The sequence below is a fragment of the Lissotriton vulgaris genome, chromosome 9 (assembly GCF_964263255.1).
Source record: "Lissotriton vulgaris chromosome 9, aLisVul1.2, whole genome shotgun sequence".
Lineage (NCBI taxonomy): Eukaryota > Metazoa > Chordata > Amphibia > Caudata > Salamandridae > Lissotriton > Lissotriton vulgaris.
The window spans coordinates 940,569,036-940,595,152 of NC_141697.1; the positions used below are offsets into that span (position 1 = coordinate 940,569,036).

General features: G+C 43.4%; 1 protein-coding gene across 1 annotated transcript in view; it reads right to left on the minus strand.

Annotated features, from left to right (window-relative positions):
- Positions 1-2,452: 2,452 nt before the first annotated feature.
- LOC147692578 (cadherin-related family member 4-like) overlaps positions 2,453-26,117 on the minus strand; it is a 256,491-nt gene continuing 232,826 nt past the window's right edge. Inside the window, exons 14-15 of the mRNA XM_086939538.1 lie at positions 12,781-12,914; positions 2,453-2,516 (exon numbers count right to left, since the gene is read on the minus strand). Of these exons, the coding sequence (XP_086795664.1) occupies positions 2,453-2,516; positions 12,781-12,914 (198 nt within the window). The remainder of the gene's footprint in view (positions 2,517-12,780; positions 12,915-26,117) is intronic.

Sequence of the window (26,117 nt, forward strand, 5' to 3'; positions counted from 1 at the left end):
AACTTCCAATTGTAGGGCTGAGGTATTAGTGATGAACTCGGACTGTAATTTTCTTCTTGAAAACTTGAAAATCCAAGCTCTTAAGAAAGAGCCAATTAGATACCTGGGGATCTATGTCTCCAACCAGTTCGGTCAACTATTTAGTCTGAATTATGAAACAATGCTAAATAAAATTAAACATGTGTTGGATAGATGGACACTATTGCCATTGACTTTAATTGGCCGGGTCGCCTTAGTAAAAATGTTGATCCTTCCGTTAATGATCTTTCTTTTTTCTAATGTACCGCTAAGAATGAATTCCCAGTATTTTAGAGAGGTTGATTCTTTGATCAGGGGATTTGTCTGGAATAAAAAATGCTTGAGGGTAAACTTGAGTATACTCCAGTTGGAAACTAGGCAAGGGGGCTTAGCTCTACCAAATATGCGTATGTACTATATGGCAGCAATAATGGACCTCACAGCACGTCTTCTGAGGTCCAATGGTTTATTTGACATATTTTTCTATGAAAAGATGATTCGGGAGGTCGGATCTCAAGTTCTGATCTTTTTAAAAACAGCAAAACTACCAAAAAAAACAGGTAGAAGACTATTCGGGACTTTTAGACTGAAATCTTTATTTAAGCAGGGAGGGGGCGGTGGGTTTCAATACTTGAAATTGGAGGAGTGTAAGAGTTTGGGGCTTCAGATTCAGTTAAACAAACTTCAAAAGTGGAAAGATCTAGGCTTTGGTAACCTGGCTTCATTCTTTGTTGTACAGAGACCTATTACCTGGCAGGAAATTGTGGCCAGAACTGATAATAAGTTAAAATCTGGATTTCTGGAATTTCTGCAGATAATGAATTTTATAAATAAATAAAATGTATCATTAAGCATAACACTGCTGGCCACTGTTCTATATTAAATAGGATTAACAGGGATAGGTAACTGTTACAAGTTTCTGAGAAAGGGTGTAGAATCTCCCTTAGTTGATGAAATTTTAGTTAAAATATCTCAGGAAACCAACTCCTCCTTCTCAAAACAGGAATGGGAACGGATTGCCGAGTTAGGGGGCAAGACTCTTCGTGCTGCCAATTTCAAGAGAATGTCTTTTATATCACGCTGGCTGGCTTATCTAACCCCCAAAGCGTTAAATAAGCGTTTTTCGAGTGTAGAAAATAGATGTTTTAGATGCCAACACCTGGAGGGGGGAGATTGGCTTCATACATTTTATACATGTCCCAAACTGGGCAATTATTGGAGTGAGATTTTCTCTGCAATCAGTCGGGATATTAACAAGGTAATTGAACCCAAAGCTGAGATTGTGCTCTTTGGCATTTCAAAGAAGAGAAGCGATTTGTCTAGGTCAGAAGAATCCTATATGGAAATCTGTATGTTGGTGGCCCGCAACCTAATATTACAAAACTGGAGGTCAACGGAGATACCATCTTATTCTAAATGGGGGAATAAGATGAGTCGGACTAAAACTTTTGAAGAGGCTTATGCCAAAAGAATAGGATCCAAGAGAAAGTTTATTAAAAATTGGAAGTATCATAAAAACAGGGAACTTTTAGCCTCCACATAATATTTCTATAGTAATAATATGTTAATTTGAAGATGTGTCTGTAAATTTGCACTGTATGCCTTCTATTTCCTTATAGCAATGGGGCTTATTTTGTATCCAAGCACTTTAGCACAAGACACTTTAGGTATATTGATAGTAGAGGCCAGTTAAGTTGGTCTTGGGGAATAGTGTGTTGGTATAATATGGTAGTATTTTGCACTTAGCACTTTTTGCACAAGGCACTTTATGAATAACGACAATTTTGACCGGATATGTAGAATTAGGGTAATCTATTATCATATTGTGATATTGTGATAGCAAATTGGTATTAGGGAATAGGATTTTTTTTAGGCAATTTTTAAGTGATGGGTAAGTTGCTAAGTGCAGAATAATTATTGTCATATATATGATGATTTTATGCCTTCTACTTCCTTATAGCAATGGGGCTTATTTTGTATCCAAGCACTTTAGCACAAGACACTTTATGTAGATTGAGGTTTGGCCGGATATGTAGAATTAGGGCCATTTATTATCATATTGTGATAGCAAAATGGTATTAGGGAATAGAATTTTTTAGGCATTTCAGAATAATTATGGTCAAATATATGATGATTTTACTCAGCTGCTAAAAACCCTTGTAAAGGATATATGTTTTTTTCTTCTATTGTTTATCCTCTGCTTTGCTCAATAAAATTTTTTTTTAAAAATCATTGGTGTCCCCTAGACCTCTTTTTCTCTCTTGGAGGAACCAGCTTAGTTCCAGAAGGGATACCCAATTGTCTGTATGTAGATACATTTAATAGGGAGGACATATCCCCTCCAACCTCCTTTGTGGGGACCTCGCTACCCTTCAAGGGCCCCCGTCCGGGTCCCTTACCTTGCGAACGAGTTCTTTTTTTTGTGGATCTGGTCTCACCTTGCGCTGAGCAGTGGATCTGACATGGGTTCTGCCTTCACAAAGGTAAGCATCCTAAATCTGGAAAAGATAAACAAAGCGTTAAGCAAAGTTGTATTGGTGTACCTGATAGTAATTGGAAAATACAGATAAATTGATAACTTTTTTACACATTATATTCTTCAGGAACAGATTATTACATGGATTCACGACTTTGCATACTTTTGATTTTAACAATTAGTTCTAGCAGCTCCAGAGGAAGGATTATCAGAGCCCCGGGCAAAATATTGTTTTGCGTTGGGACGCTCTCATTCTAGTCGCAGCAAGATCTGGTTTTAGGCCATTTTTATACTCCAGCACCCTCTTGTGGCCATTTACATTGGTGCTATAAAGCAGCAACAAGCAATGGCCTTAACATAGCACTGCCCTGCTTTTTAACATAAGTACATGATTCTTGGCCACTGAAACATAATATTTCTTGAACTAATAAATGTACTGAAAGGTTGTTCTTTTTGTAAGTGGGATGCATGGTAAGACTTATTGAGTTTGTTAAACAGTTTAGTTTTAGGAGGTGCTATGTCTACTCTGTATGTCTGATTAACACCATCGGTGCGGCGCATTTTCCCGCTGTGCGCTGAAGATTCGAAAATCCCGCGGTTCATGACGAGCTCAGCTCGTCATGAGCGTACGAGAGGTGTACTTCATGACGAGCTGAGCTCGTCATCAGTGTCTAAGGGGTTAAAGCCTCTGATCAGGTAAATTCTGATCTCGTTGAGAACATTAATTTTGGGCATGGATCGGAATACCATGTCACGGAGTAATACCACACCTCTGACACTTTTGCTTTGGCAAATTTTAGTAGATCCAACCTGGTGAAATTTATTGGGGAAAAATGTGCTGTAGATTTTGATACACATAGTATTCTTTTCAGATTTCTCTGATTTTGCATGTAACTCCTAATTTTTCAGAGAAAAATTGGAATACAAGGTATTTAGAGCTCACAGTAAATACATCTGTATTTACCAGGTGTGGTAAATACCTCATCCTGTGCCCTCTTCCACCGCTTGTAATCAGGACCATTGACTCTAAAACATAGACTGATAAAATACATACCTTACATAAACATTTCTCTAAAAAAATGTAAACTTGCTTTACATTCCTAAATCCTCTCACCTATTGAAGGACTGGACTAACTCCCTATTATAACTCCAGTACTAGCATATTTGGCACAAGTGTTTATAATGGGTAAATTGTAATTTGAAAAGTTTCTTGGGGAGATATTTTGGCAGTCAATGTTTGGTTCTTTGATTTTGCAGTGTTTTTTATCTGTTTTCAAGTGTTACCGCATCCTCGAGACAGGATCACACAAAGAGCAATCAAGTGTGTACACATTTTAAGTTGAAATCTGTTCCAGAAAGATGAAGAGCAAAAAAAACTTTGCATGGTGTCAAAAGGAAATTACCTCCCTCTTTAATCCATGTGGAGCAAGACAAACTGAGGATAATGTACCAAATAATGAATGAGCTGTCACTCTCATTAATTAAAATAAATATATACAACATGTATATTGCTGTTGTTAACCTCAAGGATCTGGATACACTTTAAGAAGCTGATTCTAAGTTGTAAATCCCGAATTTACCATGTGGTAAAACCGCATGAGGAAAGGGCTGCAGTATAGTTAGGATCCATTTTCCTAGTTCCTGCCAAACATGGGGTCACATTGGGCTCGCTCCCACCGACTGCATTTTTCCATTCCCTTACACACATGACACCTGCAGACATTTAACACCTGCTCAGATGGAACAAGGAATACCTTACGGAAATCCACACAGTAATGGTGAGTCCACACAGTTATTTCCCATGGGGCTGAATTTATAATTTCAGGAATTCTAATCTGAGATTTTGGTAATTCAGTAATACATCTACTACACAATGATGTAGTTATTACATTGAATTAGAACTGATATAGGCAAGAGTTACTTTGTGGATGCATGGAAAACCGTAATCCTTTGATCTAAGATCAAATTTATATTTAATTTCAGTTTCATTTGACTGTTGGTTAACTTTTTCTTCAGAATTAAGGGGCTGATTATGATGATGGTCTGACCGCATTCCGATGTTCTGTCGGAGGTGGTCTGACCTCTGCGGTCTTGTTGGAATCGGCCAGTCCAACTGCCGGATTACGATGCATACCATATGTATTCTGACCGATCGCTCTTAGACCGCCGACTCCGACAGCAGCCATAGGGCAGTACAGGGATCCCCGACCGCTGTCCTGATTATGAAGTCTGTTTCCGACGACCCAACTGTGGCGGTCCAACCACATGCCTTAAGTTGTGGGAAACAAAGGTTGTGGGGTGCATATTCACCCAAAACCGCTTCTCCCTAGCAGTCTCTGCCGTGGAAGCCTTTCTCCAGGTCCCCCTACACTTGAGCAGCAGAACCCCGATGACGACTCCCCTATAGGAGTCAGAATCCAGGAAATTATTTCTGCTGTATGTATCCCTATTTACTGGACTGTGCACATTCCGCTACACTCCAGCAATGGGGTACATAGAGCACAAGGCATATCCCCACAAAAGTCATGCATGTGTGTACAACTGCACGTTTTCTGTGCATTTGTGCCCACTTGCAGTGACATATTCACCGCCGTAGATGTAGTTGCATCATAATACTGCTGGCTGTACCTTCCAGGCCTCAGCGGTTGGAATTCGGCCACGGCTGTCAGACCAGCATCGTAATCAGGCCCTAAATGTTTTTGGCACTTGCGCGAGCTGCATGAGCACTGTCTACATTTTAATCAAATGTGATGAATTGTCTTTTTTACTTTGTAGAGAGTATTTGTACTTTTTCCTCCTTTAAACCTAACAAAAATAAATTGCATTCAATTGGACTGGACTGGAATTGAAACTACCTTTATTTAACGTGTCTAAAAGCAGTATCGAAATCATGTATTTTTTTGTTGTATTTCTTTGGAGGTTATTTTGGGCCCTATTTATGACTGTGGTGTTGGACTGCATGGACGGAATTCCGGCCGATATTTTTTTATCTGACCGGAAGTCCTGGTGCACCTACTTTACAATGTTGGCCAATGCAGTGGCCATGGGAGGGAAAGTGCCTGCCTCTTGGAAGGGAGTCGAAATAATTCCCATATATAAAAAAGGCGACAGATCCCTGGCTAAAAACTACAGACCCATTAGTTTGATCGACACAGCTCAAAAGCTAATGGGCCGACTAGTGCAAAATAAACTGCAGCAATGGATCGACGAAAATAACATCCTGTCATCTTATCAAGCTGGGTTCAGGCCCTTAACTAGCAGCGTCGACCAAGTCCTCCATTTTTTAACAATTTATTGGAGAAATGTCACCTTGAAAAAGGGGACATTGTATGCAGTTTTTGTAGATTTAAAAGCCGCTTTTGACCTGGTCCCCAGGGAAAAACTTTGGCAGACCTTGATGGATGCAGGCATAAAACAGGAATTGCTCACACTCCTTGTTCGCCTACACGAAAACAATTTCGCTAGGATACGATGGGGCAATCAAGGAGATGTAACTGATTCCTTCCCGGTAGAACGTGGGGTGAGGCAAGGGTGTGTCCTAGCGCCAACTCTCTTCTCTATCTATATAAATGGTATCGTTAAACATTTAGAGAAGATTGCTAGTGACGCCCCTGTAATAGCCGGCTCTCGTGTACCAGTTCTCATGTTTGCGGACGATACATTATTACTTTCCCGCACCCCTAGTGGGTTACAAAAAGTAGTTGATGCCTTTGGTGTTTATTGTGATGAAAGGGGCCTAGAATTAAACACCACCAAAACGAAATTTATGTGCCTCAATCAGCAGTCCTCTTTCAAGGGTGTAATAAAATACAAAGGAACAACCTTAGAAAGAGTGGACTCTTTTACATATCTAGGTATCACTCTGCAAGAAAACATGAGCTGGAAGCATCACATAACCACAACCCTACTAAAATTTAGACAGCTAGCAGGTGCCATCTCGCTAAAACACCGAACCTCACTGACTAAGCCTGTGAATTGTGTTATGGAAATCTATTCTATGAAAGTACTGGGGGCTTGTTTATATGGTTCTGAATTATGGGGTTTCTCAAACTTGAGCGAACTGGGCCGAGCTGAAAATAGGTTCCTAAGAGGGGTCGTAATGGTCCCCCAAAGCACACCAACAATTCCGTTAAAACTAGACCTGGGTAGAAAATCGGTTGTGGATATAGCGAGGCTTCGGCCCCTCCTATATTGGAGGCGAATTATGGTGACCCCAGAACTAGGCCACTATGCAGCAGCATTGATGGATGTCATCAAATTCGATCGTTTCCATACCATCCCATGGTTAAGGGAGTTGCGGGGACTACTTACAAAATTGAAATTGGACCATTTATGGGACAACAAAGACCCAACTTGCGTCCCTTCTAAGGAAAAACTAAAAGATTTATATTGGGAAATGATATATTTTGCAATGTTTAGGGACAGTATAAGCGCAAATCTAACATCTCGCTTTTTAAATTTAAAAATGTACCCCTCATATGAACCTTTTTGGGACCTAATTGAAAAACCTTATGATAGAAAACTCTATTTTCAATTCCGCATTGGTACATTACCTTTAAATGCGTTTAAGAAGCATTGGTCCCAGACATGGGATGAACATTGTCACCATTGTAATGAGGAAATTGAACACATCTCCCATTTCTTGTTTTGTTGTCCATTGTATCTGACCCCCAGACGTAAGTGGTTAAAACCGGTGTGCTTAAAGTTAGGAACCCGAAGCCAATCTGAAGCCCTTAGGATACTTGCATCAGACTGTACAACATTATATGTGGTTGGTGTAGCAAAATATTTGGCGTGGTCGTGGCTAATTCGTACCCGATCACTAATGGCTACTGTATTATAATGAAATTATGTATATCCTTAAATTGTATTTTTGCGACATAGATCATGTTCTTTACTTTTTTAACCTATGGAATGTGTCTTTTTAAATTGTAATAATGTGTTGTAATTTTACGAACTTTTATCATGTATTGTTCGGCATTTAATGTTTAATATGTATTTTTAGAAGTATTTTTATAAGTAGTATTTATTGTATAGGGTTAGGTGAATGCTTTTATGACAAAATGTCGAATAAAGCTTATAAATTGAAAAAAAAAAAAATTGACTGTGGTGTTTTCCGTTGACTGGCTCTCTGGTCACTCAGCGCATTATTATCAGTGTTGACATGCAGTAGCAGCTCCAACCTCCTCGTGCCTGGGGAGTCGCAATGCATTTTTCAGGTACCAAGAGGAGGCTCTTTTATGTAAAAAAGACCAATAGCAAGCTTCTAGTTTAATCAAACATAATCTAGGTGCAGATGAGAAGTAACCACATTATATAATATTCATAAAAATATGGAGGCCAACATTACTATAGAAAAATATATTTCTAATTTATTTTTTAGTTTTTGTCTATGTAAACCTTTGTTTGTTCATTCATTTAAGTTATATTTGTTCAACATACTCACAATTTTTTTATATAATATATTACCATTTAAGTGACAACAACAGTGCAAAAAAGGAAAATCATTTTGATACTATCAAATTGATCTTTTCATTGATCACTGACACACATTGAGTTCATTGCGGGGAATGAAATGTTGGTAGTGGTCCAAGAGTTCAGCACCACTTAGTAAAAGGTTTGGTGTCTCTAAAAGACATACTATGGATGGGTGCCTGAATGCAAACTACATGTCCCATGAGTTACTGAATTCTCACATTGTTTCGGAGTGATGGCAGAGATTTTGACATTGCCAGTATAGTTTTCCATGTGATTCACAGCCTCAGTTCAAGGAAATCAAGACACTGTGTTGCTGCAGCCAGTACCTTGAGTGTGTGGAAAAGGACACTGAACTCACATAAGTATCATAAGGATTTAAGTCATGTTTGGAATCAACTTTGAAAGTTTAACAGTACAAATTACCTTGAAGTAACGGAGCTATATTTTCGTTGAAAATTATCACATCCTATTTATTTGAGGGAACAAAAGGATTATTTTGCTTTAAAAGAGGGTTGTTAAATTCACAATGCATATATTGTATTTAAAGAAATGGTGGTTGTTAAGGTAAGCGGCTAATTGGTGTTAGCGTGAGCTAGAGAATGCCGATGAATGATTGTTGTATTACAGTTTTACGAACAGATTACCTTTAATGCATGTCAGCACTCGAAAACATGTATTCACAAATTAGAAGGGAATGACCTTGCCTGAGAACGCTTGGTGTTTATGTCAAAGGTTGAGTAACATTATTTATATAGATATTATTTATGCTCCAGTTTTCCATAATACCAGTGTTCCACTTCAACATAGAGAGTCCAAAACAAGGATACATTTTGAAGCTATGTAATTTTATTAGAAAGTCCTAGATGACTCAATTTAGTAGTCACATAACAAAAAATTCTCATTTTTTCTTTAGATAGACACTATGACCAGTTGACGTCAGTACCCAGCAGAGTGACAAGTCACAGAGCCGACAGCCAACATTTCAGTTTTCTCTTTTATGCCATTCCCTTTTCCCCGGGTCTGTAGTTATCCGTCAATAAGGGGACATATAGAAACATTAATTGCTGCCAATGAATCCAGAAGTAAGGGTTAGTGTTTTCTGACAAATTGCCTAAGCCACCTTATCTTTTAACCTGAGCGATGGATTCTTAAACTACTGTGTATTAAATATTAGACATAGTAACTAACTTATAATTGAAGGCCGGTTCATGAGGTCTGAGAACAAAGCCTTGCACCCACAACGAATTCAGATCAAACAAGAACTATGTATTATTGACAAGACTGAACAGAAAAAAGCTAGCCAAGTCCCAGACCGGGCACTTGCTATCTCTTGTACGAGATTCCAAGTTCTATTCATACGGCTATCCACTAGTATTTCTCAATGTATCTTTCACACTACTCGAAAGATTTACAGGGGATCCTAAGAAGTGCACATTAGTCGTTATTCAGTGTCACTTGCCTTTTTATAAAAGCCCACAATACTTCCTGATAACCAATCTAAACTAGCTTTTATATTGTCATATATAAGTGGAAATGCTGATAATTGAAGTGCCCAGTAGTTGTGAGTAAGAACCCACTGTTGAATAACTTCTCTGCCATCTGAGAGCAAATGCAGAAGTTGTTTGACAGAAGGTCACTTGGGGACTTATTTAGATTTCGGTGGGTGGGTTACTCCGTCACAACGGTGAAGGATATCCTGTCTGCCAAAATGCAAATCAGGACCATAGTCCTTTTCTCTGTATAATGAAGTAGTGCATTTAAAATAGGGTCATCAAGATTAATTGTGGTATATTACTAAATATAATCTTTTAATAGTTGCAAATAGTTATCCCGAAGAGAAAAAGGACTCATTATTTTATCAATAGCTACAAAGCGAGCTAAAGGATGTATAAGCCCACCCTAATTACTCTTTACCTCTTTTTTTTCACTAATCTATTGGGGGGTTTAAACCTGTTTTCAGCTGTTATGACCTAAGCTAGCTATAAATTCATAGAAGAGAGAAAGGACAAGGGACAAGGGAATACAAAATATAATAAAGGAGGAAGGGATTTAAAATAATATAAACTCAGGTGAAATGCAAGTACTAATCTATAGATGAGGCACCACTGCTATAAACTGGAAAAGACCAAAATTAGTATTGATGACACAGAAATTGTTCATGTAATATTTATGTAAATCAAACTTTAAAAATGTAAATGCTAAATTATTCTAGGGATGCGTGAAATTTGCATACACTATTTTTGTGTGAATATGCAAAAATTCAGAAAAGTGCCACAAAATTACACAAAATGAAAATCCTCTATTTAGAGCTATATTTTAATGAAAAATTTGATTAGTGTGTGATGCGTACATTTTGGAAGCAAGGATGCATTTAGTGTTAAAAAAAATATTGACAAGAGCATAAGTGCTGTGACAACATCTGCTTACATTTTGGTCAATCACAATTTACCTAGGCCTCTGCAATAGGATTTTTGCCTGATCGTTGTTTAATCATACAACCTGGTGTAATGGCATCAATTTGGTAATTTTGCTTAACAAGCATAACTCGAAATAACACAAATGACATGAGATTACACTGGAAGACAAAAATTTCACCTGGGCCTATTATTTAATAAATGTAGTTCTCTGATAATAATGTCAGAGTAGTTAATAGCCCGTATTAATCACATTGAACCAATCTAATAATTATTTTGGAGCGTTTAGGTGCGAATATTTTGCGACTGCTTAACATTACCTAATAGTGATTCGTAAAATAGCAAATCGCTATTAGGTAATATGACTCCTTTGATTGGTTTTGCATTTGCTAATTTGCGATGACCAAATTGGTAATCACAATTAGCAAATGGAAAATCAATGTAGCCTGGGGGCCTAAGGCTTCCACTGAATCACCACCCAAAAAAGAAATTGTGCACATGTAAAGCACACACATGCCTTAGGGGAATGTGTGAGCTACATAGCACTTTGAAAAATGCATTTTTAAAAGTTTGCACAAAGGTTACTATCAGCTTGAGGTTGATGGTAATTAGCATTTCCTAAATGCACAGTTCACACTTAGGAAAGGCTAATTGCATGTGTAATAGGGATTTGCAAAAGTGCCAATCCCGATTTGCATTCGCAATTTAGGTAATCTCTCAAAATTGTGATGACCTAAATTGCAGATGCCAAAGCCTTCCATACATTAGAAAAGGCCTTTTTCTGTTCGCAAATGGGCCAATTTGCAGAATCGGCCTGTTTGCGAACTCAAAAAGGCTTGATACATCTGGCCCCATATATTCTAACATTTTATTTGTTGGAAAGATGAGAATTTTAGATAGGGGATAAATACAGAAACATGTATACAATCTATTTGCACATTGAATATGCTCCAATATATGCTTCAAAATTTGATGTTATGTTGCTGCACTAGTCAGTGAGAAAGAAATCTATTTATTTCTTTGTTTAAGATTACGTGTAAAGTATTTTAGCTGTGTTTTATATATGTAATGAAACAAAATATACTGCTTTCATGATGATATTTTGATAACTATGTTTCTGTATAACAATGTATTTTTATTTTTCCAATGTTTGCCTTGCCTATATTGGCATATTATCAAACATAAATAAACTTGAAACTTACTTCTAGGGGATGTGGAGAAGTGTGGCTCAAGTGGTTGGAGCGGCAGACCCTGATGCGGAGGTCTGGCCCGGACTTAGGTTCAATTCCCTGCCTTGGCAGGTCTTGGGCTCAAATTTCACCGGACCTGACAATTCTCGCCTCAGTGCCTATTCCAATCATGGAGTCCCACTCTGTAACTCAGGGCAATAGCTTGCTTAATCTCCACAACGGCCCCTCGCAGCGGGATGCCTGGCTTTCACCTTGGGGATGCCCAGTAATGGGTTATCTCGCAGGGGAATACCAGGACGGGTTCCCTAAGCAAGCGCTGGGACGCTTTCGGGCAGCCATGCGCTCTACAAATCAAATTTCATTTCATTTCATTTCATGCTCCTTTGCCACACACTGGCGTTGTTAGACAAGAATACGTTTTTCCGAGACATTCTTCACAGAATACGTTCTCCCTGTGAGAAGTCTCTTCCATGGCATTTCTGGAAGGAGGCACGGCCGCTTATCATGGTGGCTAAATCTCACCATTTGGAGTACATCTTCTCCACAAGGACTACTGTTGTATATTACTTGAAAGCTTATTTGCATCCTGATATAAAAGGTAGCTAAATCTTACCATTTGGAGTACTTGGTCTCCACAAAGACTACTATTTGTTATTTCATAACTTGAAGGTTTGAATGCATCTCGATATAAAAGTTGTCAACTACTGACAATTTTTGGAGCATCTCCCTATTGCAAGAAATACCATACTCTATCACTCTATCGTGAATTTGCAATATGCCACATAAGCCCTGATGAAGTTCCAAAAAGTTCTGTCTTTGGGGTATGAAACGTGTTGGCTGTTTTTATTAACTATTATTGATTTTGAAATAAAAGAAGAGATTAATGCAATAACAATGGACTACATGTGTAGAGTTCGGTGCACCTCATTTTGCTTAATGTACTGTGGGAATCTGTAACCAGTGGCACCAAAAGATGGCAGGTGCCGGAGTACTGTGCACGACCACCCTTATACGGCTGCAGAGATACAGTGAAAGTAATACCCAATAAGTCTGTCACCTTGCATTGTTTTGGTTCATGAGAAGTCTCTTCAGTGAAGAATTTATTATGAGTTGATTTGCCAGATAATTGTAAATAGTTCTACAGATATGGTTCGATGTGCCCACTGTGTATTGTATTTGTGAATTAGATGCATATAGGTCTTACTTGGATAGGATCTTCCACACCATGATTCCAGCAACAGTGGTGAGCAAGACAGCAGTCACGGTTATTGCAGCTATAAACCAGGGTTCTGGATCCCAGGATCGCTCTACGGCAGTGACCACAACTGGTGGATGTGACTAGAGGAGAAAAACCCAAGTAAAAATGTGTCAAGGTCTGAGAATCCTGGGGGAGAATTACAGAGAATACCAAAAGTCTAGAGAGATAGACAACACTAACATCATTTCCTTCACACTGTCATACAGATCAAAACTGAAAAACAGGATGAGGAGGTTCCTCGGGCTGCTACTACTGGTTTGTCGACAGTACCATCACTAGCATTATGCTTGGAAATTACGGGGCGGTCAAACTTCTTTAAGTAAACCTACCACTGTGACTAACTCCACTTGCAACAGGTATTGAAAATGAACACTGTCACATTAAACTTGTGCACTTCACGGTGCCCAACAATTGCGTGATAGCTTGAAGGGACCCTAAGACCGTCCCTGCCTAGCAGTCTGACAGTGGTCTCCACCACATTGTCTCCATTGACACATTTGACACTTGCCTGGGACTTCTGCTTCAAGTCTGTTGGTTGGCGTCTGACACTGGGACCCTCCATGCCATGCCCATTCCACTGAGCTGCAAATAACACCACCTATATGTTGACAGCTTGCCTAGCATTATAAAGGCAAGCCAACGTATGGATGAGTGCCACACTCAGGTACAAGCAGTGGCGGCTGAGACCTGGCCAAGGCTCTGGGTCCAGAGGCTGTCCACCTCCCAGTTAATGTTGCTTGTTTCTAGGGGCTCCTGCTTTACGTCACCCATCCAAATGGAGCCAGAGTCATCTCAAAGGAAAGGTTTGAGCAAGAGTGCACCCTGGTGTGTTGTAATGATATATGTAGATGGAGTACTGTGTGAAGCAGCTCTCCCTGGGGCTAACAACTGGGCTGCTAACAAAAACACCAGATAAATAACTGGTTGCTGCATGGACGAAGAGAGTGACTGCTGCACTGGAGGGGACCGCTCACTGCAGGGAAAGTGTGGAAGGGAACCACAGGGTTGACTTCTTGCCCATCCATTATCCCACTGGTTGGGGTAAAGACAATGAGTTGAAAGTACAGAAGGTACACGCGCTTTTCAGTACAGCAGACTATATCACCCATGAACTCAACGTTATCAAACCTCTGCTGAAAACGGCCACGTGGCCTCAGAATTCTTTTTGTTGTTGTTGTTTTTACCAAAATTGCAGTTTACATAGAATGCAGGTAACCATTTTAGACGAGGAAGAAAAGGCAATTGAAGGTCTCCCAAGATAGTAACTTGGTGGTGTGGGGAGGGGGTCAAAAATCGAGAGAAGATTATGACCAAACCCTGAAGCATGAAGGTAAAAATGAATACATATGGAACTGTATTTGGTTAGAAATGTTTTTTGTTTCCTTTCATTTATTTGTCATTTTGTGTCTGATAATCACACATCTACGTGGCTAATGGTTATAATAGTTGGTTCATTTTTGTGACCACTTTTTAAAATGACCTTGTTATATAGTGAAACATATGTAACTGTTCTTTTGTAAAATTATTGTATGTAGTAATAACTGTGCTTATGGAAAGCACCCAGATAACCTTGTGGGTTGGTTTTGTTGACGCAAAATATAATCCCAAGAATACATGAATAAACAAATAGAAACGGTGGAGGCAGACGAGCTACTAATCAAGAGGTTGTGACCGCTGCTGATGAAATGTATATCTGGCGATCTCAAAGGGAGCTGGTTATGTGGTTAATAGTTCAGATCACTTTGTTGATTGAGTTTCAGGCTGTGGGAAAGCTGAGAACTTCCTATCAGGGAGATCGGAAATGTATTGTTTAAATGTGAATCAGGCACTCAGTGGCACAAAATGTATAAATTCCCTGATTGAATCAGAGTCGATGGGTTACCGGTGGACTGTCAACACTGGAACCTATTTAGGGGGTACAGGATACTACATTATATATTCGCCCCTTCAGTCCCAGTTGTCAAAGATCAAAAGTAGGCGGTTCTGCTAAATATAGTTATATGATTGCACTGGCTGCATTCAGTCTTAACACGAGAGCCGTGCACCACCTGGTGGCAGAATTGCGAAAAGCACCCAACTAATTACAAAATGTAATAGCAATCAAGAAGCATAGCAACTTGCCATGTGGTAAGGGAAACCGTACTTAAAAGGTGTGGCTGATTGTACTAAGTGCTCTGAAGTCATCCACAACCAGAGTATCTCTCAGGTCATAAAATATGGAGCCCCCCACACGAGTGGTGGAAGTAGGTCACTCCACATGTGGTATGTTATGTTATGTTACTTTAGTTTGTATAGCGCCAACTCACCTACAGGTCTCAAGACGCTTTAGACCAAGGAAAACACAACAATTCTACCAACCAGAAGGGGAATAAAATAACATGTAATTAAATGGGGCCATGGGCTTCCCTAAACAAAAATGTTTTCAGCTGCTTTCTGAAGCGTAGAAGATTGGCCTCTTTACGGAGAAGGTCTGGCAACTTGTTCCACAGCTGTGGAATCTGTATGGAATAGGATCTTCCGCCCTTTGTTGTCATTTTAAAACGAGGGCAGGCCAGCAACTGAGCATCAGAAGATCTGAGCGATCGTTTAGGGTTATAGGGCATCAAACGATCCTTTATATAGACAGGTGCATGTCCATATATTGCTTTATGTGCTACACACAAGCTCTTAAACTCCACCCTCTGCTTCACGGGGAGCCAGTGAAGCCTAAGCAACAGGGGGGAGGAATGAGCTCTTCTGGGAAACTTTGAAAATTAAACGCGCCGCGTCGTTCAGGACAACCTGCAATCTATTGATCAGATTATTTGGCAGGCCTAAGTAAAGGACGTTACCATAATCCAGTCGTGATATAATTGTGGCTGAAACCACCGTGCGAAGCATAGACTGGGAGAGAAGAGGAACTAACCTACACAGCTGCCTGATTAGGCCGATGCAGGTTCCAACTACCGTTGAAATCTGGGCAGACATTGACAGTTCACGGTCAATTTTTATGCCAAGACTTTTAACATTTGCTGCTGGTGTTGGAGTAGGACCAAGTTCTTGAGGCCAATACAGGTCACCCCAAGGCGATGTACCAGTAGACACCACCAAAACGTCCGTCTTTTCGGGGTTAATTTTCAGTAGGTTGGCAGTCATCCAGCTGACTTTGTACCTAAGGACCTCTTGCACATGGGCCTGAGCCACAGTTGAGTTCTCAATACTAAATAACAACTGGGTGTCGTCTGCGTAGTTAAACACTCGACAACCCATGTGCACTAAGGACTCAATCAAAGGTTGTAGGTAAAGATTAAAAAGTAGTGGGGATAGTGCTGAGCCCTGCGGAACTCCGCACTCCACCCTACCTACATCGGAGATACCATCTCCCTGCTGAATCCTCTGTCGCCTCCCTGTCAGAAAAGATTCTAGCCATTTATATGCCGCGCCCTTTATTCCAAATCTGGCCAATCTGTCCAAGAGCAGGTCATGGCTGACAGTATCAAATGCCGCTGATAGGTCTAAAAGTATCAGGGCACTTGGTTTCCTACTGTCAGCCATGCCTCTAAGCTCATCTAGCACCGAGAGCATCACTAACTCGGTGCTGTGATGTGCCCGAAAACCTGCCTGACGCCCATGGAGAAGGTTGTGAGACTTCAAAAAAGAAGGAAGATCCTGCAGCACATGTTGTTCCAAGATTTTGGATACAAATGGTAATTGGGAGATCGGTCAGAAGTTTTTTAGATTTGCTGACTCCGCTCCCGTTTTTTTTATCAGAGGTCTGACCCGAGCCTCCTTAAGACTAGATGGAAGATAGCCCTTCGACAATGACATATTGAGAAAGGAGACAATGTGATTTTCCAGGATGGGACGCGCCACCCGGAAGATCCTGGGGGGACAGGGGTCAGCCGGTGACCCTGATTTGATGCTATTCATTAGTTGCTCAAGCTTTGTGGAATCGATCTCGGGAAAGCTTGAGATGATACAGTCCTGAGGAATTTCAACATTCTGCGACTGGATAAACCCATTTACTGTGTTGTTTTTGATCTCAGAAAGAATAATTTCCACCTTCTCTAAGAAGTACTGTTGGAAAGTGTTACAATCCATCTTTGTATCAGTGTTGACCGTTTTTTTTGTCAATTCTGTCAAGATGTTAAAAGTTTCTTTCTGAACATTGTGCGCCAGCTTTATGCGGGTGTCAAAGTATTCTGCTTCTGCTGCCAGAATAAGTTTCTTATAAGCGTTTAATGTAGTTTTGTACTGTTCACAATCAATTTCCTCCTTTGTCTTCCTCCAACTCCTTTCCACACGACAAAGCTCTTTTTTATGTTCTCTCAAAGGAGGGGTAAACCACGGCGCACCTTTCCCCAGCCCTTTTACTTTTTGTAGCCTCTCCGGGGATATCTGATCGATCGCCTGAGTTAGATTCTGAGTTAAATTAATATAATCCTGATCTAGATTGCCGCTGAGAGGGTTAATGCAATGTGGAAGAGTGCCTGTCAAGGTTTGTAGATCAACCTTCTTCCATTGGCGAACTTTCTTCATTTTCGGGGCTTGGGTTAGAGGTTTCCCATTGATAGGGATAATATAATTGATCAGATAATGGTCCGACCAAACACAGGGTAGGATATCTTGAATGATCACCTCAGGGTCCGAGGTCCAAACGAGGTCAAGCGTGTGTCCCCTGTTATGCGTGGGACCTTCTACCAGCTGCTTCAAGCCAATTGAGGACATAAAGAACTCCAATTGTCGAGATACCGAGTCTTTAAGAATTTTCTCCCAGTGTAGATTAAAGTCACCGGTTACCACCACCTTTTGGTATCTGGTACAGATATCTGATATAATGGGGGCGAAAAGATCGTTAAATGCTAGCGTAGAGTTAGGGGGCCGATAGATTGTAAGAATCACAAAACATGAGTTATTAAAAACAACCTTTACTCCAAGTAGATCTGCCAGATCCACCGATTCCGCTATTAAATTTTCAACTCTCAAGTGCTTCTTAAATAGAATTGCGACTCCTCCACCTCGAGAGATGTTAGCACGATTTTGCCAGACTGCGTCATATTCTTTAGGGAGAGCTGCTATGATGTCCGGTACTGAATTTCCATCTAGCCATGTTTCAGTACAAGTTAAAATATCTATATCTCCCTCTTGAAGAAGAGTAAAAATTTCAAGATGATGCTTGTGGAGAGATCGTGTGTTCAAGCTCACAACCTTCAACGAAGGTTGACTAAAATTGGACCTCGCCTTAGGGAGTTTTAGAATATGTATATCTTTTAACTTGCCGATAGTACTCGGACTTAACCTCACCTCATTAGAGTGTAACCGATGCAGGGTATCCGAAGAGTATGTGATACTCCGACCATGAGTCCTGGCCCCTGGGCCCGTCCGTGCACGGACGGCACAGACGGGCTGAACTCTGGCGTGACTCCGGCGTGCTCACGCTGCGCGTAGGCATGGCCGCTTTAAGTAGCTTTCTGGGTTCTCGCCGCCTAGCACGCTGCCCTGAATGGCGCCGCCGTGCAAAATTACCCCCAATATGGCGCTGCCTAATTAGAACCGAGGGAAGAAGGACCCGCGAAATGCGGTGATCAAACTATTATGGAGCAAGTGAGGGGCGCTAAAAACAAGGTAAATGTAAAGCAACCATTAAATTAAATACAAAACAGGTATTTTAAAATTATACACGAGTTCGAAGCTATTAGCCTGAAATGCGCGACTAATCTGAGCGCTATGAAAGATTTATGCGTCTTGCCTGGTCAAAGGTTCTGCTCCCAAAAACAGCCCGCTTTAAGTAGCTTTCTGGGTTCTCGCCGCCTAGCACGCTGCCCTGAATGGCGCCGCCGTGCAAAATTACCCCCAATATGGCGCTGCCTAATTAGAACCGAGGGAAGAAGGACCCGCGAAATGCGGTGATCAAACTATTATGGAGCAAGCGAGGGGCGCTAAAAACAAGGTAAATGTAAAGCAACCATTAAATTAAATACAAAACAGGTATTTTAAAATTATACACGAGTTTGAAGCTATTAGCCTGAAATGCGCGACTAATCTGAGCGCTAAGAAAAATTTATGCGTCTTGCCTGGTCAAAGGTTCTGCTCCCAAAATCAGCCCGCTTTAAGTAGCTTTCTGGGTTCTCGCCGCCTAGCACGCTGCCCTGAATGGCGCCGCTGTGCAAAATTACCCCCAATATGGCGCTGCCTAATTAGAACCGAGGGAAGAAGGACCCGCAAAATGCGGTGATCAAACTATTATGGAGCAAGTGAGGGGCGCTAAAAACAAGGTAAATGTAAAGCAACCATTAAATTAAATACAAAACAAGTATTTTAAAATTATACACAAGTTCGAAGCTATTAGCCTGAAATGCGCGACTAATCTGAGCGCTATGAAAGATTTATGCGTCTTGCCTGGTCAAAGGAGGTAATGGGAGGCAGCATCCAAAGAAACATTTTGTGCAAATAAACATATAATATTTATTTACAAATTAAGCACTGGGACTCAGGAAGAACTTTTAACCTTGTTTCCACTGGCAGCTCCTCTGCACTGCTAAGGCGGCGTAGCCTCGACCCACTGCTTCGCAGCAGTGAAGTAAAGGAAACATAAAATGATAATAACTTGCGTTATTATAATTGTTTGTTTTCTTCTGCTGCAGCTTTGCGTTTGGGGTGGGGCTGCTCCAACGAGAGAGGAGCAGGGGAGGAGTGGTTTGCCCGCTCCTAAGAGTACATGACTGTTTGGCCCGGCCAATTATTCATGCGCACTTCGCATCTTCTCGATGCAAGCTGCATTTTAGCATGTGTGGAGAACTTGCCCAGGCCCCCGTTCCCTGTGTGTGGAACCATCGCCCCTGGTTTGCTGTCACTCATTGTCACAGGCGGTCAAAGGGGGCAGGAAAACTAAGCTGTAAAAACCTGGACGGGATAAGCTGAGCAGAGATGGAGGGGACCGTCATCATTTTTTAATTTTTCTGTCTCCGTTGCAGTTTAAATGACAGATCTTTGTGTTTGGAGCTGAAAATGTTAACTGAGATTTGCATTTGGGAGAGCGAGCATATGGATCCACCCCTAGGGGTACCACTACCACCTTTTTGCACCTTCGCTTGGGGTTGGCACTGTATGTATATGCATGTTTACAGGTGACATTTCAATGTGTTTTTTAATTGCATTCTGTATTTTAAAGTATACTTAAGCATTGATGGCTTTTGAACATCTTGGTTTTGAGGATATCTGAGGGCAGAAGAAAATCACCATACCTGATTCAAGACTGTCTTTATCTGGGAGAATCACCGGTAGAGGCGAGATGCAAGGTCAGCCATTATTCTTGTAAGACATCATTGTGGTGCTAGGACGCAGACAGGTCTGCTTTTGGAAGGTGCCCTGCCACAAGGTTTCTTCCTAGCAGTGTAATAGGACCCAGCCTAGAGGAGGATTGGACGCCTAAGTTCTGTGTAGGAGCAACAGGAGACTGTGAAGATAAGTTTGAGATGGCCTCGTGGGACTGCTTGACAAGGTGCTTGACAAGTGATGGTATTGGGTAAGTGGACAAAGCAGTGTGGAGGCATGTTAACATTTCTGGGAGGAGAATCATAGAAGGCCAACCAGGAGCAGGGTTAGCTCCAGGGTTGTTGGAGATTAGGAAATGTTCCAATGCCAACATTACATATCAGACCCACTGTCCTTGTTTGCACTGCAGCACACCATGAGTTAGGTGTGCCCAGTGCAGACTGAGACAGCACACCCGATTACAAAACAATGTGTAGATCTCAGACTAGACTCGATCTTTGACAGTGCATGTCTGCCCTGAGAAGGCAGCGATAATGAAGGAAAGTCCACAGTTTGAAACCACAACTCTGTCTTTCACTAGAGGTTGACATGCTTCTCACTGAAGAGAGGAAAAGGCATCCCCTTGCAGGCGGGTGCAGTACATTATTACATCAGCCTGCAGGAGAGTTCCCGGGGGTCCCGTTTGCCATCGTGCCTCCCTCCCTGAGGGTGCCCATTGGGGATTCACTGATTATGCACCACCACTATGTGGCACACAGGCAGTGTACAACCTGCCAGATTTTTTGCCTCTGTTCCCACATCTGTAATATGAAATGAGTACAAAGGCAAGGTGTTCCCTCATCTGCAAAGGCAAATGAGGAACACCCTCCATGATTAGTCAATGCAAGATGTGCGCAGGTGCGATCCACATTTAAGAAGGCGCCACACAAGAATCTGAAGCCCCTTCTATATATTCAAGGTGCTCCAGCGGTGCAAGAAGCGGGCGCAAATGCCAGCTCTGACCTGAAACACTTTCTGTAATTCTGCCCCAGGAATGCCCAATACAGCAGACCACTAAATTTCAGGAGGCTTTGGCAGATGGTCGCTTGGGGGCGCTTGCTTCATATCACCAAGTCAGAAGTCTTGCGGTTGGATTAGATTCTGATGGTTAAATGGAAGAGATGGGCCGTCTTTAGCGCTGGTGGTGCCCAGTGCAACAATAATGTTTGGTGCCCCCACACTCCATGACCGCCTCCTCAGATACTCTCACTACCACTGGGCACAAAATGCCTCTCATCTCTCCAGTCATAAATTACTGTAAAAACAGCGCCTCCCCCCCCCCCCCTGGGGTTAGCATCCCCCTCCACATGGCAGAGCCCGGGGCAGCCGCACTAGCCTCACTGCCCTAAAGCCAGCCCCAAATCTGAAGGATTAAGAAGGAGTAAAGGAAGTTACAGGCATGTCTGAGCAATCACAATAAAGCTGTCCAGTCACACGGTGAGTTAAGATACTAGAAGAGGCCTCCTGCCTTTGTCCAAGGTCAATACTGGCCCATGGACATTAGTGAAACACAGGTCTTCAAGCCTTGATGCCTTTGTTTAAGAAACTTGGCAACCCAATCTGTAATTTACCCCTGGAACTTTATCCACAGGCAGAGGTGTGCACAAACTAGCTCCTACAAATGGCATTCCAAGTGGCCCAAGTCTCATCTTCCCCAGCGAGAGACAAAAAGGCCTGTATATAAGTTGTATCTAGAAGTCATGGGTCGCACTCCAACTCCACCCACCAGCGGGTGAACCCCAGGAGCATCACGGTAGATGCAGTTTTATAGCGAGTGCGCTATTTCGAAAGTTCGTGTTTTCAAGCAAGTTTGCAGCACCAACTCTGGACACCGGTGTTTCGGAATTGTTGTTCCTCGTCAGCAGAGTGTAGGTCGGTTAGGGGTTTGCTGTGCAGGCTGCCAAGTGTTCTCAGGTTGATACCTCTCAAGGCGCGTGGGTGCGGGATCCGAGCTCGTCAGCTCTTAGCTCGAGGGAGCCATTTAACTGGAAGTCATGGGTCGCACTCCAACTCCACCCACCAGCGGGTGAACCCCAGGAGCATCACGGTAGATGCAGTTTTATAGCGAGTGCGTTATTTCGAAAGTTCGTGTTTTCAAGCAAGTTTGCAGCACCAACTCTGGACACCGGTGTTTCGGAATTGTTGTTCCTCGTCAGCAGAGTGTAGGTCGGTTAGGGGTTTGCTGTGCAGGCTGCCAAGTGTTCTCAGGTTGATACCTCTCAAGGCGCGTGGGTGCGGGATCCGAGCTCGTCAGCTCTTAGCTCGAGGGAGCCATTTAACTGGAAGTCATGGGTCGCACTACAACTACACCCACCAGCGGGTGAACCCCAGGAGCATCACGGTAGATGCAGTTTTATAGCGAGTGCGCTATTTCGAAAGTTCGTGTTTTCAAGCAAGTTTGCAGCACCAACTCTGGACACCGGTGTTTCGGAATTGTTGTTCCTCGTCAGCAGAGTGTAGGTCGGTTAGGGGTTTGCTGTGCAGGCTGCCAAGTGTTCTCAGGTTAATACCTTTCAAGGCGCGTGGGTGCGGGATCCGAGCTCGTCAGCTCTTACCTCGAGGGAGCCATTTAACTGGAAGTCATGGGTCGCACTCCAACTCCAACTCCACCCACCAGCGGGTGAACCCCAGGAGCATCACGGTAGATGCAGTTTTATAGCGAGTGCGCTATTTCGAAAGTTCGTGTTTTCAAGCAAGTTTGCAGCACCAACTCTGGACACCGGTGTTTCGGAATTGTTGTTCCTCGTCAGCAGAGTGTAGGTCGGTTAGGGGTTTGCTGTGCAGGCTGCCAAGTGTTCTCAGGTTGATACCTCTCAAGGCGCGTGGGTGCGGGATCCGAGCTCGTCAGCTCTTAGCTCGAGGGAGCCATTTAACTGGAAGTCATGGGTCGCACTCCAACTCCACCCACCAGCGGGTGAACACCAGGAGCATCACGGTAGATGCAGTTTTATAGCGAGTGCGCTATTTCGAAAGTTCGTGTTTTCAAGCAAGTTTGCAGCACCAACTCTGGACACCGGTGTTTCGGAATTGTTGTTCCTCGTCAGCAGAGTGTAGGTCGGTTAGGGGTTTGCTGTGCAGGCTGCCAAGTGTTCTCAGGTTGATACCTCTCAAGGCGCGTGGGTTCGGGATCCGAGCTCGTCAGCTCTTAGCTCGAGGGAGCCATTTAACTGGAAGTCATGGGTCGCACTCCAACTCCACCCACCAGCGGGTGAACCCCAGGAGCATCACGGTAGATGCAGTTTTATAGCGAGTGCGCTATTTCGAAAGTTCGTGTTTTCAAGCAAGTTTGCAGCACCAACTCTGGACACCGGTGTTTCGGAATTGTTGTTCCTCGTCAGCAGAGTGTAGGTCGGTTAGGGGTTTGCTGTGCAGGCTGCCAAGTGTTCTCAGGTTGATACCTCTCAAGGCGCGTGGGTGCGGGATCCGAGCTCGTCAGCTCTTAGCTCGAGGGAGCCATTTAACTGGAAGTCATGGGTCGCACTACAGCTACACCCACCAGCGGGTGAACCCCAGGAGCATCACGGTAGATGCAGTTTTATAGCGAGTGCGCTATTTCGAAAGTTCGTGTTTTCAAGCAAGTTTGCAGCACCAACTCTGGACACCGGTGTTTCGGAATTGTTGTTCCTCGTCAGCAGAGTGTAGGTCGGTTAGGGGTTTGCTGTGCAGGCTGCCAAGTGTTCTCAGGTTGATACCTCTCAAGGCGCGTGGGTGCGGGAACCGAGCTCGTCAGCTCTTAGCTCGAGGGAGCCATTTAACTGGAAGTCATGGGTCGCACTCCAACTCCACCCACCAGCGGGTGAACCCCAGGAGCATCACGGTAGATGCAGTTTTATAGCGAGTGCGCTATTTCGAAAGTTTGTGTTTTCAAGCAAGTTTGCAGCACCAACTCTGGACACCGGTGTTTCGGAATTGTTGTTCCTCGTCAGCAGAGTGTAGGTCGGTTAGGGGTTTGCTGTGCAGGCTGCCAAGTGTTCTCAGGTTGATACCTCTCAAGGCGCGTGGGTGCGGGATCCGAGCTCGTCAGCTCTTAGCTCGAGGGAGCCATTTAACTGGAAGTCATGGGTCGCACTCCAACTCCACCCACCAGCGGGTGAACCCCAGGAGCATCACGGTAGATGCAGTTTTATAGCGAGTGCGCTATTTCGAAAGTTCGTGTTTTCAAGCAAGTTTGCAGCACCAACTCTGGACACCGGTGTTTCGGAATTGTTGTTCCTCGTCAGCAGAGTGTAGGTCGGTTAGGGGTTTGCTGTGCAGGCTGCCAAGTGTTCTCAGGTTGATACCTCTCAAGGCGCGTGGGTGCGGGATCCGAGCTCGTCAGCTCTTAGCTCGAGGGAGCCATTTAACTGGAAGTCATGGGTCGCACTCCAACTCCACCCACCAGCGGGTGAACCCCAGGAGCATCACGGTAGATGCAGTTTTATAGCGAGTGCGCTATTTCGAAAGTTCGTGTTTTCAAGCAAGTTTGCAGCACCAACTCTGGACACCGGTGTTTCGGAATTGTTGTTCCTCGTCAGCAGAGTGTAGGTCGGTTAGGGGTTTGCTGTGCAGGCTGCCAAGTGTTCTCAGGTTGATACCTCTCAAGGCGCGTGGGTGCGGGATCCGAGCTCGTCAGCTCTTAGCTCGAGGGAGCCATTTAACTGGAAGTCATGGGTCGCACTCCAACTCCACCCACCAGCGGGTGAACACCAGGAGCATCACGGTAGATGCAGTTTTATAGCGAGTGCGCTATTTCGAAAGTTCGTGTTTTCAAGCAAGTTTGCAGCACCAACTCTGGACACCGGTGTTTCGGAATTGTTGTTCCTCGTCAGCAGAGTGTAGGTCGGTTAGGGGTTTGCTGTGCAGGCTGCCAAGTGTTCTCAGGTTGATACCTCTCAAGGCGCGTGGGTGCGGGATCCGAGCTCGTCAGCTCTTAGCTCGAGGGAGCCATTTAACTGGAAGTCATGGGTCGCACTCCAACTCCACCCACCAGCGGGTGAACCCCAGGAGCATCACGGTAGATGCAGTTTTATAGCGAGTGCGCTATTTCGAAAGTTCGTGTTTTCAAGCAAGTTTGCAGCACCAACTCTGGACACCGGTGTTTCGGAATTGTTGTTCCTCGTCAGCAGAGTGTAGGTCGGTTAGGGGTTTGCTGTGCAGGCTGCCAAGTGTTCTCAGGTTGATACCTCTCATGGCGCGTGGGTGCGGGATCCGAGCTCGTCAGCTCTTAGCTCGAGGGAGCCATTTAACTGGAAGTCATGGGTCGCACTACAGCTACACCCACCAGCGGGTGAACCCCAGGAGCATCACGGTAGATGCAGTTTTATAGCGAGTGCGCTATTTCGAAAGTTCGTGTTTTCAAGCAAGTTTGCAGCACCAACTCTGGACACCGGTGTTTCGGAATTGTTGTTCCTCGTCAGCAGAGTGTAGGTCGGTTAGGGGTTTGCTGTGCAGGCTGCCAAGTGTTCTCAGGTTGATACCTCTCAAGGCGCGTGGGTGCGGGAACCGAGCTCGTCAGCTCTTAGCTCGAGGGAGCCATTTAACTGGAAGTCATGGGTCGCACTCCAACTCCACCCACCAGCGGGTGAACCCCAGGAGCATCACGGTAGATGCAGTTTTATAGCGAGTGCGCTATTTCGAAAGTTTGTGTTTTCAAGCAAGTTTGCAGCACCAACTCTGGACACCGGTGTTTCGGAATTGTTGTTCCTCGTCAGCAGAGTGTAGGTCGGTTAGGGGTTTGCTGTGCAGGCTGCCAAGTGTTCTCAGGTTGATACCTCTCAAGGCGCGTGGGTGCGGGATCCGAGCTCGTCAGCTCTTAGCTCGAGGGAGCCATTTAACTGGAAGTCATGGGTCGCACTCCAACTCCACCCACCAGCGGGTGAACCCCAGGAGCATCACGGTAGATGCAGTTTTATAGCGAGTGCGCTATTTCGAAAGTTCGTGTTTTCAAGCAAGTTTGCAGCACCAACTCTGGACACCGGTGTTTCGGAATTGTTGTTCCTCGTCAGCAGAGT